At 37.3% G+C, this 13442-nt stretch overlaps 1 protein-coding gene across 4 annotated transcripts in view; it reads left to right on the top strand.

Moving 5' to 3' along the window:
* Chsy (Chondroitin sulfate synthase) overlaps positions 1 to 13442 on the top strand; it is a 28810-nt gene that overhangs the window by 3618 nt on the left and 11750 nt on the right. For all 4 annotated transcript variants that reach the window (XM_066293775.1, XM_066293774.1, XM_066293773.1 and 1 more), the window contains exons 3-4: positions 53 to 418; positions 693 to 871. In XM_066293775.1, coding sequence (XP_066149872.1) covers positions 53 to 418; positions 693 to 871 — 545 coding nt within the window. The remainder of the gene's footprint in view (positions 1 to 52; positions 419 to 692; positions 872 to 13442) is intronic.

Genomic DNA, 13442 nt, shown 5'->3' with positions numbered 1-13442 from the left:
CTCCAGATCTAAATTTGGGTGACTTCTAATTTAACTTCTTTCGTCTTTCCAGGTGTTATGACAGCGGAACAGTATCTCACCACCCGAGCCAAGGCGGTATGGGACACTTGGGGCAAGGAAGTACCGGGAAACTTGTTGATATTTTCCTCTGAAAACTCGACCAGTAACGACATCCCATTGGTGGCCCTTTCGGGCATAGACGACCGCTATCCCCCTCAAAAGAAGTCTTTCACCATGCTCAAGTATATGCACGACAACTTTATCGACCAATACGAGTGGTTTATGAGAGCAGATGACGATTTATATGTTAGAACTGACAAATTAGAAGAATTATTGAGGGCCGTAGATTCGAAGAAGCCATTTTTCATTGGTCAGACTGGGAGGGGAACCAAGGAGGAGAGGGGACATCTGTCATTGGGTGAGTGTTTCAACGAATTGCACGTAGGAAGCGGTACGAGGCAATTAACTAGATGTCGCGTAACATCGTACTTCTTAGCTTCTCTCATCTGTCTCTCAGTTGTCATTTGTTGCTCAGTCTGTCACCTGTTTGTCAGCGATCCATCACCACCAACTCAAATAAATTGGGGCTCAACCCCCTTGGGGCCCAAACTCAATAAAACCTTTTACAGTTTACGTTTCTATGATTTTTTTGGAGTGGGGACAGGTTCGTTTTAGAGAAATTTTCTTTACAGACTCGGATGAAAATTTCTGTATGGGCGGTCCTGGAATGATAATGAGCAGGGAGACACTGAAAAGGATAGCTCCGTATATCGAAGAGTGTCTAGTCAATTTGTATACAACGCATGAAGATGTGGAGATTGGTAGGTGCGTCAAGAAGTTTGCTGGTGTGTCCTGCACTTGGAATTACGAGGTAAGTTGTCATTCTCATCAGTAAAAAGTTCTAAGAATGTGAATATGAAAATTTATTCCTTTATGGATTTGGGGAAAAAGTTATTATCCGCACTACTGGCATTGCATCATTATTAAAATTATAAGATGCATTGGCGTAGGTTTTCTTTGCAGTTTGAAAGTTTATAATACGATAATAATCTGGTTTTGCACGCAAAAACCGTCGCCGCCAGTGAAAAATTATTAAGTGTCTTACCATTTTTTAAGTGTTTTTCACTGGGTATTTCATTGTAAATTGCGTTGATGAGATAATTTACTATTTCTCTCAGGATATTTTTAATTGTAATGGGTTTCAGCCTTTTGAAGTTTTTTAATCGAAAAACTATTGACGACGCTGCTGTATCTCTATTAACTGCTCATTTGTTTGTTAAATCGCTCCTATTGCTGCTTAGTCCTTTACTATAAATTCTAATCTTAAAATGGATATAACATTTCAAAAAAATGGGAAAAAGTGTTTGTCGACATCAACACACGTAAATTTTCATGTCTAACTCCAGTAACGTGGGTAGATGTTTTTCTCAATTTTTGAAATTTTAAGTAACTAAATTTGTTTTTTAACAGAATTAATTAATACGCAAATTTCACTAAAGATTCAAGTAGCTTAGACATGTATTTTGTCCAGATGTGGATCCCCGGCCATTAAAGCGTGTCCCAGTGGTGGCGGCAAATTATTTTGCCGGCTATTAGAACTGACTAATATTTCTTTCCAATAGTCTTATTGTCAATAGACGTTGTTCATCCCAAATTACAGTGGCGCAGGTGTATTAGTCGCTTCTTAGTCTTCACTAACGTAGATGTGGAGACTGAGAAGCGACTTGTGGCATATTATAATTTTCGAGAGCAATTTATTAATTTAGTTCAATTGTTCCAAAGAACTTAACTCAGGCGTGTGTATCATTGCAACTGTGTAGGCCGCTGGAATGGTTTGTTGATCCACCAAACTGGTCCAAGCACAAGATGCTTGTTTGTTCAATAAGTAAAAATCATCATCGGGTTTGCGAAATTTGGGTTCAAGGAAGTGGGAAAATTTTCAAAAAATGTTCGATTTGCTTTTGCTTCAGAACATGAAGGCGAACGATAATTTAACAACTCAATACACGTAAATGGGCACTTGCATGTCTTGCAAATACCATCCGATGTATAAATATTCGTACATCTGTTCACGATCAACGTTTTAATATTGAAACAATACCCATTATAATCACTTTATAAACAGCAAATACTAATGCAATGAAAGGTCATAGTTATTTGCTTTAGTGGCATTGTTTTTGTTAGGAAAACACTAATGCATGGTGTGTAAAAAATATCACCATATTTCTGTTGATATAACTTGGATATCTATAAACGTGTCAATCAAACCTCATTGGCGTAACTCCTTTTTTCGGGTCAGAAATTATATTTTAATATGTAGCACTTGTAAAAAGCATTGCAACACGTTTATAACCCTCCTAAACCCGATATTAAAAAAAAAAATGTTTTTAATTAATTACCTTCGATGTTCAGATTTTTATCCCCCACCCAATTACCCGTACTCATTTTTTATTTTCAAACGGAAAGACACCCATTGTAGTATATCAAATTAAAGGTAATTTGATACGGGATACAACGGTATACTCAGGACTGAAATTGGATCTAGTTTTCTTATAAAATAAAACAATTGCAATTCCTCCAATAAATGCTCAAAATAAGCTCCAGCGACAATTTGGCAATGACTGGGTCGTTCCTCGAACTCTTTTGTTCAATCATCCAGTGCTGCTTCTGTTATTAATTTTAAGTCGTATGTCACCTAAAAGTTGAGCTTCGTTTTTATAAACGGAACCGTTGAATTAGCCCCTCAAAAAAAAAAAAAATCGATGGGCGCATGATCTGGAGATCGTGGCGGCCATTCTATTGCGCCTCTTTTACCGATTCATCTCCTAGGGAAAATCTCATTAAGACACTCTTTTAAAAGCCACAGCGTAATGTTGTGGTGCACCATCTTGTTGGAACCAAATATTATTTGCTACTTGTTCCTCATTTGTTATAGCAAAAATCGCGGTGAATAATGGAACTATATTGTTGTGTAATGAGTGCAACGATGATGCGTTGTTTATGTTCCTTCTATGAAAATTGGTAGACGTTTATACCCATCCATACTTTGAGTTTTTTGCGGATGTTGTGTTTGCAGAGTCTGCATCCACTGGGGATTGTCTGTAGGTCAGTAGTGACTATGATGACGATGAATATATCCACTTAAGATTGGCAAAACGTTGCTTTATCCGAAAGTAAAATTCTAGAAAAGGACTCATTATCCTGAATACCCTTTTCTTGGATTAGTTCACGCAATTCCATCCTGCGATTAAAATGTTCAGGCGTTTTCTCTGGGGTAAGGGAAATTTTGTATTAACTTTTTTTTCGTTTTAAAAAGATTGTACACTAATTTTGCAGATACATTAAATTCCTTAACAAGTTTGCTGGCAGGCTGTATGGGTTTCTTCATTGAGAGATAAAAGAATGTCTTATCTTTTTTTGCCATCAGTTGGTGTTCGCGGTCTTCCACAGTTCGCAGCAACTTTCATACTTCCAGTTTGTAGAATTTTTTTATTATTTCGAAAAAGCACATTTCGATCAGTAGGTCGGTCTGGGTGTTTCTCATTAAAGATGAGACGCACCTCTTCGTAAGTTCTTTTCCGATCTCCATACCCCTAAAAGATTAAATTTTCAATTCTTTGCCTCACGGGTAAACGATCCTTTATTTTTTTTTTCATTTTCACTGTGGTAGATGCCTAACAGCTGAATTCAACTACTAATGAGTTGTGTGAAAACCAAAATAATTTTTAACATCAGTGTAACACCAAGCCAATCACACACCAGGTTTGATCGTACTACAGACCCAACCAACTGCGTTGCGATCTCGTGCGTACCAAATAACTACGACAATTTGGAAAAGATACATCTTGAAATCAAGAATCGGTAGTAATTTATCGTTAAAAGGGTGCTGTAACATAAATATTTATCTTCATACGTCAGTCGACTATTAACGCTAAATTAAAACGTAAAATGTGTTAATCCTTATATCTAATACCCAAAGCAGTAAGTTGATTATCGGAACTTGGCAGGATATACAGACAGGAGTGTGGAAATAATCATTACGATATATGTATATGGACTCGTCGTTGATGTGACGGTTCAAGGTGTTCTCGGAAAGTACATACTTTTGTAATCACTTAAGTAGTTACTCATATATGGATATATGTATATGCATACAATACTTTTTGTCTCATCTGTGAGATACTTTTGGAGCATATTATAATGAACAGCAGGTATATTTTATTGCGTTGTTCAACTAAGGATTTAAAATATTGATCTAGGGAAATAATACAGGTTGTTTGGAAAAGTTGGTACAAAACTTGAGGTAAAAATTGAGCCAAAAATGGTAAAAATAGTTCCTATAAACATTGGCCCAATGGAGTACCGGCGCTGAGATATGGCCCTCCTAAAAGGTCCTATTAGTTAGATGTTTTTTAATATAACTTTCTTTCTGATTAAGATAATGAGATTAAAATTGTAGGTAATTATCATACAATAAGTGCCTTTAACTACCATAAGTTTTGTCAAAATCAATTATAAATGGTAGCTTTCTAATTACTCTTAAAGGAAATTTTTCTAATATGTTTTGTTCATTCGAATTACCAAGGAAATAATGTTATTTTTTTATGAATTAGCCTTTTTTCAATAAAAAATGTCTACTTTTTTTAAATTCTACCTAGTTTAGTTAAAAATAATTGTTTTTAACTAAAGTATGACTCAGAACTGTAACATTTTTTAAAACATTTTCACGTAGTATACATCTTTCATGGTGCCAGTTTCCACTGGTTTTTAACTATTTTTGACTCTACTTTTATTTGCTTAAATTTTGTCTCAATTTTTTCAATCACCCTGTATACAGGTATACCCTTTTTTGACTTTTTTTTTGTGGAAGAAGGCAGTTTTGAGGATATACACTCACGCACTAAGTATTAAAATGCAGATTTGTTGTAGCTTTCAATACATTCAAAATAAATAAGTCAAAAGAAACGATCTTCTGCGAGGATGATAGCATTGCGACGCCACATGGCTCGTCCGATTTTTTGCCACTATAGGCAAGAGGCAGCAGAGCCCCCGACAATCGAGTATCTTTTTCATAGTGTTTCTGATTTTTTCAATGTAGCTCCGCTTAAGACAGTTAAGTATCTTGAATTTAATACTTATACCAGATTTATAAACTCGTCGTTGGATTTCGCTTCGGGACCAACTCCGAACGTCGGCACTCCGTTCGTAGCACATCTTAACAGCAGGATTTACATGCTTTAAGTTGAATTTAGCGTTCAGCGTTAAGTCTGATTTTTATCTGCGAGGCTTCGGCATTAGCTCGAGGAACATATCTGACTGTCCCTGAAATTTCTCGCTCTCTTTCAGTATTTTATGCTTAAGGGGACTAGTTTGCAAAAGTTAATAACAGCACTTTTAACCCAGCTACATAACTAATTTCAAACGTTTCAAAAATCGTCGAAATTTCACGTCAGCTGTTAAATAATTAAACTAAAAAATATATTAAATAATTAAAATATATTAAATAATTAAAATAATCAAATTATTAACACAAATTATAAATTGATCAAACTTAATAATTGTCGCGATATGTAGGGGCATGTCAGTCACAGATTTTAAATGTTTAATGACGGAAATTTGGTGTTTTCGAAAATTTGATTACTTTACTTTTTAAAATAGGAAGGTCGGAGGACGTGGAAGTAGTATCGCACATTAGATAGGAGTCATGTGGATCAATTTCATCTTGTCACACTCTATCGATTTTATCGCGATTTTATTAACATACACGAGATTGATAAGCGTTTTAATGAATTTCATTGCCGTTACCGATGTTATGAAATTTCAACGTATTATCCACTTAAGAAAATTACGTTTTTCACCTACGTCAATAGTATATTTCTCGTTCATCACTTGTAATACTCTATTAGCATAACAGACCTCATTAACTTTGAGGCCTACCTTCATTTAAAGTAACCATTCACTGTTATTGAGAAATATTCGTATACATTAGCCAGTGAGAGTGGCGTCAGTGACGTTTGTTCTGTGTGGGAAAAATAAAGGATTTTGCACCAGAGGTATCTTCAGCAAATATCTCGGGAACAACTCATTTTAGCCTTTTTGAGGAGAAAAACACTGTTTACGTTTATTTAGATATCAGTGGCGATTTCGCGATTCTCACTATCTCCAAAAAAATTTTCAGATGGTTTTAACAATTAAAATTGATACTTGTTTTCGCGTCTACCTCCTATCGCTTAATCCTTTGTTAACACCGAAAATTGTCATTTAATCTCTTCATTAATCTACGCCTAATTGAATCTAAGTAGACCGAAAGCACGCAAACACATTAAAAGATCTTGAAAAACTTACGTGCCGAGGGGTCTCGATGATTAATTTTAACGTACACCTGTGGATTAAGGCTAAAATAGTTTAATTCAAAAGATAATGCTAACGATAGATGGGCCAACTTTCTTGAAACGACAAATGCTCTACAGGGTGATTCAACCGATCAGTCACTATGTCGCCCCCGTCTGGGGAGGTATAGAGAACTTGTTAAACAGTAGAGAACGATTAAAAAGAACGCGTACATGCTCTCGAGTGTCCAAAGAAGCCCCGATGCGGCTCGTCCGCATGATATCCCACGTCTTGACAGGGACGCCGCCAATCGATTTCCTTCTGGAGGAGCACACCAGGCTCAGTGCTCTCCCTCGGGGCACCCGAGGCAGAGAGACGGGAAGCCAGACGAACGACCATCCAGAAGTGCCAGGCACGACTGGTGGGCAAAGGGCAGTTGGCCAAGCTACTGGTCTCTGATGTGGACTTATGGCCGTCATGCAAACATAGAAGCCTGAATTTTCATCTAACTCATGTGTTCAGGGGGCACGGTAATTTCAAGATATACACCCACAGAATAGGAAAAACGGGTTCGGATTTTTAACACAGCGGAGCATTTGATACCGCAGAACATTGAATTTTCTAATTACCGTTAACCGGAGAGCAGCGAAATGAAAACACTGCGATCACTATTTAACTCCAACATCTCTCATCAACGGTACGTTAGAAGACATAACAAAGTGACACCGTTGCAGCAATGCCATTTTTGCGATGTTTAAGGAAAGGGAGCGGATGAAGCGTGTCACTCAAGAGAAATAACTGCGCCGGGCTTAAAAACAACTGACAAATGAAATCCCAAGCCTCTCAACAGTCACGATTTATCCCCCAGGGACAGTTCATAGTCGTTGCAGGCTGCGGGAAACGAAATTCTGGGAATGAATTACTTCAGGTGATTTCAGTTTAACAAATAAAGGTTGCAGAAGGAACTCGATGAAAAACACCTGCTCAAAGATAACCAGTTTCGAAAAGTTCCAAAGGGGCTGTCAACGATAGATAAGATGACAAAAGGTGTAAGAGATCGTGAGGTACGTTAGAAGCGACGCGTCCAACAACAGACAACATTGCATAATGGTGTTAGTACATGTGGAAAATACGTGTAAGATGACTAGTTGGAGAGGAATAATTGATGCTCTGATTGAGGGAAACATAAGAAACGGCCTGATCAGAATTATTATATCCTGTTTGATGACCAGAAAAATTATATGTGTAGAGGGGAGCAAAATATTACATCGCTCGTTCGGAGTTCCCAAAGGACCCCTCCTCGGCCAGGCTCTGTGGATCGCATTTTATAACAAAGTCTTAGAAACAGAAATGGAAAAACGGGTGGGCCTTGTCGCATATGTGGATGACCTAGCGCTGGTGGTTAAAAGGAGGCATGTATCTAGAAGAAAAGTCCTTCTATACTGTAGCCAAAATTTTAGAAGGGCGAGACGATATGTAACTAAAAGTGGTTGTGAAAAAGTTAGATTTGGTTATCCTATATGGTAGGTGGAATCTACTGAATGTCTGAGTCACGGCGGATAGTATAACGATGCAGAGTCAGGTACCTGCGTAGAGATGGAAAGCAGTAAAGTACGTTAGAGTGTATTTGGACAGAAATTTAAAAATGACCACGCACGCGTCAATAATCTGTGTGAGAGCAAACGTGATAAGGAACCTTCTCAGGCTAAGCCCTACGATGGGTGCTCTCACATTCAGCTAAAAAAGACCTGCTGTGTAGCGTTGCTTCATCGATGGTGCTCTTTGAGGGCCGATATGAGAGATAGCGACAGGATTTCAACGCTGCAGGAAAATGTTAGGGAAAGTACATGGAAGCCTAGCCCTAATCATTACAAGAGTTTATCAAACCACATCGTTAACTACACTGAAGGCTCTGGCAGGATTGCACACAATCGATCTCCTAACGAAGGAACGTCTTCTCATATATGGAAAGGGGAGATCGAGGGAGACTTATGGGCGCATGGGTGGAAATACGGAAAGAGTACCAGGATTGGATCAAGCTTTTTATCCTGGATTTGAAGGCTTCGATTGAGCGTAAGTGGAGAGCTACCTAAGTCAGGGATCCACGAGGCACAGTTTTCTACTTGTACTTGAAGAGAATCGGTAAGCCGGAGACTGGTAAGTGTTGGTTTGGTGGGAAATTACATAACCCGGAAGAAATGATATTCAGATGTCTGAGAAAAGAACTCAGTAACACTTGCGTGGAGGTCTTTAATAAGGAAATCTGTGCGAAACTCCTATTGAAAGCAGAGACACGCTGAGATGCAATCAGAGGGTACTTGGATGCAGTGATAAAGATAAAGTTCCACAGATAAATCAGTATCATCCTCTGAAATGAAGTTAGTTTAATTGCTTTAGTTTTACAATACAGGTGAATGCACGTCTGTGGAATAAGGCTAGAAAAGTTGCTTAAGTTAACAGTAAAAATCGGTAAAAGTTATCTGTCGTTTTATGGTCTTAAGTTGCTAGAACTGTACATACAGGGTGATCCATCGAAAACTTTCCACCATAGTTATTATGGATAATTGGCAAAATATCGTAAAGCCGATTACGAAACGGATAGCGCGGTTTTCAAATTTATAAAAAACAATCTCCTATATGGAGGTGCAATTAACTTTGGAATTTCACATGGGACCATGGGTCGAGTGCCCCCTCATCTTAAAGTTAACAAAATTTTCTTTGACATAATATCTAATTTTTAAATTTTTGACCATCAGTTCTGAGAAAAATAACGCCCAAATTACCTACTGAAACAAATCAGATAAAATTAAGAAATTAAATATTGAAAAAGATTTCCCCCATTTCCATGCATTAAAATAAATATTGTTCTATAGTTCTGTAAAGGTTTCCACCAACTTCGAGGATAATTAATTCACACTCTTTAAGTCTCTGTCTCCTTAATTCATCCAGGGAATCCGATTGGGATAGATACTTTTTTGATTTTAACACCACAAAAAAAAAACGAGGGATGTTAAATCAGGTGATCTGGGTGTCCACTCAATGGTTTCCGACGACCTATCCAGTGGTTGGAGAAAATTTCATCGGGAAAAATTAGTAGTCAAAAATCAAAACAATGGGTGTTATGTTCGAGATATTTTAAACTTTAAAAATGAGGGATCGCTCGGCCCATGATCCCATATGAAGTTTCAAAGTTGATTGCACCCCATAGAGGGGGTTGTATTAATAAATTTAAAATCTGCACCATCATGTGTCCCACTCGAAAACATAAATCGACGTGTCTTGGTGTTCTACGATATTTTTGCAATTATCCAAAATAACTGTGGTGGAAAGTTTTCGATGGAACACGTTGTATAAGCGGATTGATTTCTGTTTATACCCTGGGACGTCTAAGGCGCAATAAAGTGGCTCTATACAAGACCCTGGCCTATTCCTCACATTAATTGTGTCTTTCTCAAAATCAACTCCCATTTCTCTTTTTTTGTTCTTGTTATTTTTTTCCCCTTTTTTAAAATTTTTTGTTATTATATTTTTATTCTCTCGGCGTTCTTAAGCGGAAACTTCTATCCAGACAGCATGCAACCTCGGTCGCCACCCGACGGTATTAGAGGGCGCAGCCTCGAAACTCGGCCACATAGGAACCACTTCACCCTCACACGCACCCTCCAGTTATTCCCCGAGCGCCTTCGTGAACTGATCGTGTTCGCAAATGTGAATATGAAATGTGGTCAGATGTGAAATCTTTATCTCCCACATGTTATAATTTGCCTTTTGCAATTTCCTTCAAGTAAAACAAACATATTAACTGTAGAATTTTGCTGCTGGCCATCTAAAGTCCATGTTTACATTACAGCAGTTATTGCAGCATTCCTCTCTTAACTGCCATCTTAATGTGTTCAAAGGGACGATGTGGGATTTCGAATTTTACACTGTTGATAAAATTCTAATGGCCAGGTGGAAAAATGTCGATTATTTCTGTGTTAAAAAAACAATTGAAATATCGTTTTTCCACGGTTTCTCCGACTTATTTCCAGTCAATATTTACCTTTTAGCCTTCGTAACAGCGTATCGTTCCCCGGCTTCAGGTATATATGCGGGAAGAAATTAGAACTTTGACCTACAAACGTCGATGTTTCCATTAAATCGTCATGATGCTAACGAACATTCATGTCTCGGCTAAATGATATTTTCAATTTCTTAAAAACATAAAGGTATAATTGTTTCGATACCATCGTTTTATGTAAACATCGTATTAGCACAAATTCTGTACGTTAAAATGATTAGAAGATCTACTGAATCACCTTCACGTGCAACACGCACTTTGCTTTAAATATTTTTTTTTCAGAAATTTTGGTAGATTTTCCCATAGACCAATATACACTGACTTTCAAAAAAACCGCAATACCAAGAAGAACGCATCGTACACGTTTCAAATTCTGGCATTACGTTGGGTCGGGTAATAGATAAAAACGATCAAAAATCAAAAGAAAATTATTGTGAATAAGTGAAAAAAATTAATAACAATTTAATAATGGGTGGTGTCTCCTCTTAAATTAATACATTCCTGTAAGCGACGTGGCATGCTTAAAATTAAATTGGCAATATCTTCCTGTGGTATTGCATCCCAGGCAATCTGCACCTGCTCGCGGAGTTCATCTATGGTCTCTGGAGGGCGAGCTAAACGTTAAAGTCTCCGACCCATTACATCCCATACATGCTCTATTGGGGACAAATCTGGAGACCAAGCTGGCCAAGGCAAAGTATCCAAATTTTCAGCTTCCAAATACCTCAAAGTATCGTTGGCTACATGTGGTCGCACATTATCCTGTTGAAATGTGTTTCCAGGATGGTCGTGCATGTACAGTCGGTGCAGAAAGTATTCGTACAACAGATAATATTTTATAAATAGATAAATTTCAATGATTTTAATGTTAATTTACTTTGCCAAATTGATCATACACATTGTTTCACATTATTATATTACGACATCAAGAAAAAAAAAAACATAAACAAGAGTATTTCTAAGAAAATTACACCAAGAACAAAAAATCGACCGGAATAGACTCGCATAAAGTATTCGTACATAGCATGTAGTTGCATCTTCACCGTGACTTAACACATACACATTTTAAATTTAGTAAAATTGAAAAAGTTGAATATTAAAGGTAATAAAATAATTTTTTTTACAATGGTACATAACATTTTGAAAGCTTCTTAGGATCATGGGACGTAAAAGTAATGAAACATCGGAAGAAGTGCGACAGTTGATTGTTAAAATTACATAATGAATGCAAATCTTTAGCGGAAATTGGTAGAATAGTAAATAGGCCAAGATCTACTATACAAACGATTATACACAAATATTGTGAGCGCAAAACTTCCAAGAATAAACCTCGTGTTGGACGTCCAAAAAAATTAACTGAACATCTAAGACGCATTATTGCGAGGAAAGTTAAAGAGAATCCTCGAATAAGTGCGGAAAAAATTGCTACAGAACTAAAGACATACAACAATACACTTGTTTCTGCTAGTACTGTGAGGAATTGTTTGAAAAAACAAGGCTATCAAGGCAGAGTTGCTCGTAAAAAATATTTTATTAATGAGATCAATAGTAAGAAGCGATTAGAATTCGCTAGAAGACATCTTACCACCCCACTATCTTACTGAAATCGAGTCATATTTACTGATGAAAGTAAATTTGAAGTTTTTGGCAACAAACGGCATTTTAAGGTATGAAGAAAAAAAGGAACTGCGTTTAATAAAGAAAATTTACAACCGACAGTGAAGTATGGTGGAGGATCTGTTTTGGTTTGGGGCTGTATGAACGCTTCAGGAGTAGGATCACTTCATTTTATTGATGGTATTATGAACCAAATGGTATATATTCACATTTTAAAAACCCACCTTCTACAAAGTGCAACAAAAATGGGAATTAAGGATAACTATATCTTTAGCCAAGACAATGATCCTAAGCACACTGTTATAAATACCAGGCTCTGGATCCTTTATAACACCCCAAAATATTTGAAAACTCCTCCTCAGTCGCCAGATATTAATTCCATCGAACATTTTTGGAGTTACTTGGAAAAAAAAATTAGAAACCACCCAATCCAATCAAGGGAGGGATTAAAAGTTGCACTTTTAGAAGAGTGGAACAAAATTCCGGAAAATTTTACAAGAAATTTAGTTAATTCTATGCCCAGAAGGTTAGAGGCAATTATAAAGTCAAGAGGTTATCCTACAAAATACTAAAACTGTTATTAGAGTCGTATTTGTTACTTTAAATTTTGTTTTTGACATGTGTACGAATACTTATTGCGTCTGAATTCGTGATTATTTTGTAGTTTCCTATATTTATTTAAATAATAAAATTATTAAACTTACTTTTTCTTTTAAAAATATTTGTGAATAATATAAATGAACCTCTATATGTTTCTTTTTGTCTTGTAAAGATGTCCTTTATAGCATAAAATCGATCGTTTTTATAATTTTGCGTTCTGTACGAATACTTTCTGCACCGACTGTATGGTATAAGAATCGATTTTACGACACTATTAACGTATCTCTGAGCATTTAATCTATCATAAATGAAAACAAGAGGAGACCGACTACCATACTGGATGACACCCGAAACCATGACACCTGGTGTTAAGCCAGAATGACGCCTTTCCAAAAAGTCCAAAATTAATCGCTCTCCTCTGCTCCTTCTAACACGTAACCGTCCATCAGATCGCCATTAACAAAATCGGCTCTCATCACTGAACACGATTCTTCTCCACTCATCCGCCCATTGCACTCTCAGACGACACCACTCCAGTCGGGCCACCCTGTGGTTTCGTGATAATGGAAGCCGACCCATAGGACGATATGAGTTTAGCCCAAAACTTCGAATTCTGTGATACATCGTACTAAGGGAGACCCTTCGATTTAGGGTGGCCACCCAGTTAGGACAAAGAGACGGAATTGTTTCAAACGGGGGCCTGTTGCTGAACGAAGAAGTCGCCGGTCTTCCCGTTGGTTCGTCATTCTTGGACGGCCACTACCACGATGACGATTTACTGACCCTTCGTTAGACCAATCTCTCCACGCTCTTAGCACTGTTGATGCGTTTCGAT

The sequence above is a fragment of the Euwallacea fornicatus genome, chromosome 19 (assembly GCF_040115645.1).
Source record: "Euwallacea fornicatus isolate EFF26 chromosome 19, ASM4011564v1, whole genome shotgun sequence".
Classification (NCBI taxonomy): Eukaryota; Metazoa; Arthropoda; class Insecta; order Coleoptera; family Curculionidae; genus Euwallacea; species Euwallacea fornicatus.
Note: the sequence above shows the minus strand (reverse complement) of the source record. Positions and strands in the feature narration are given on the sequence as shown.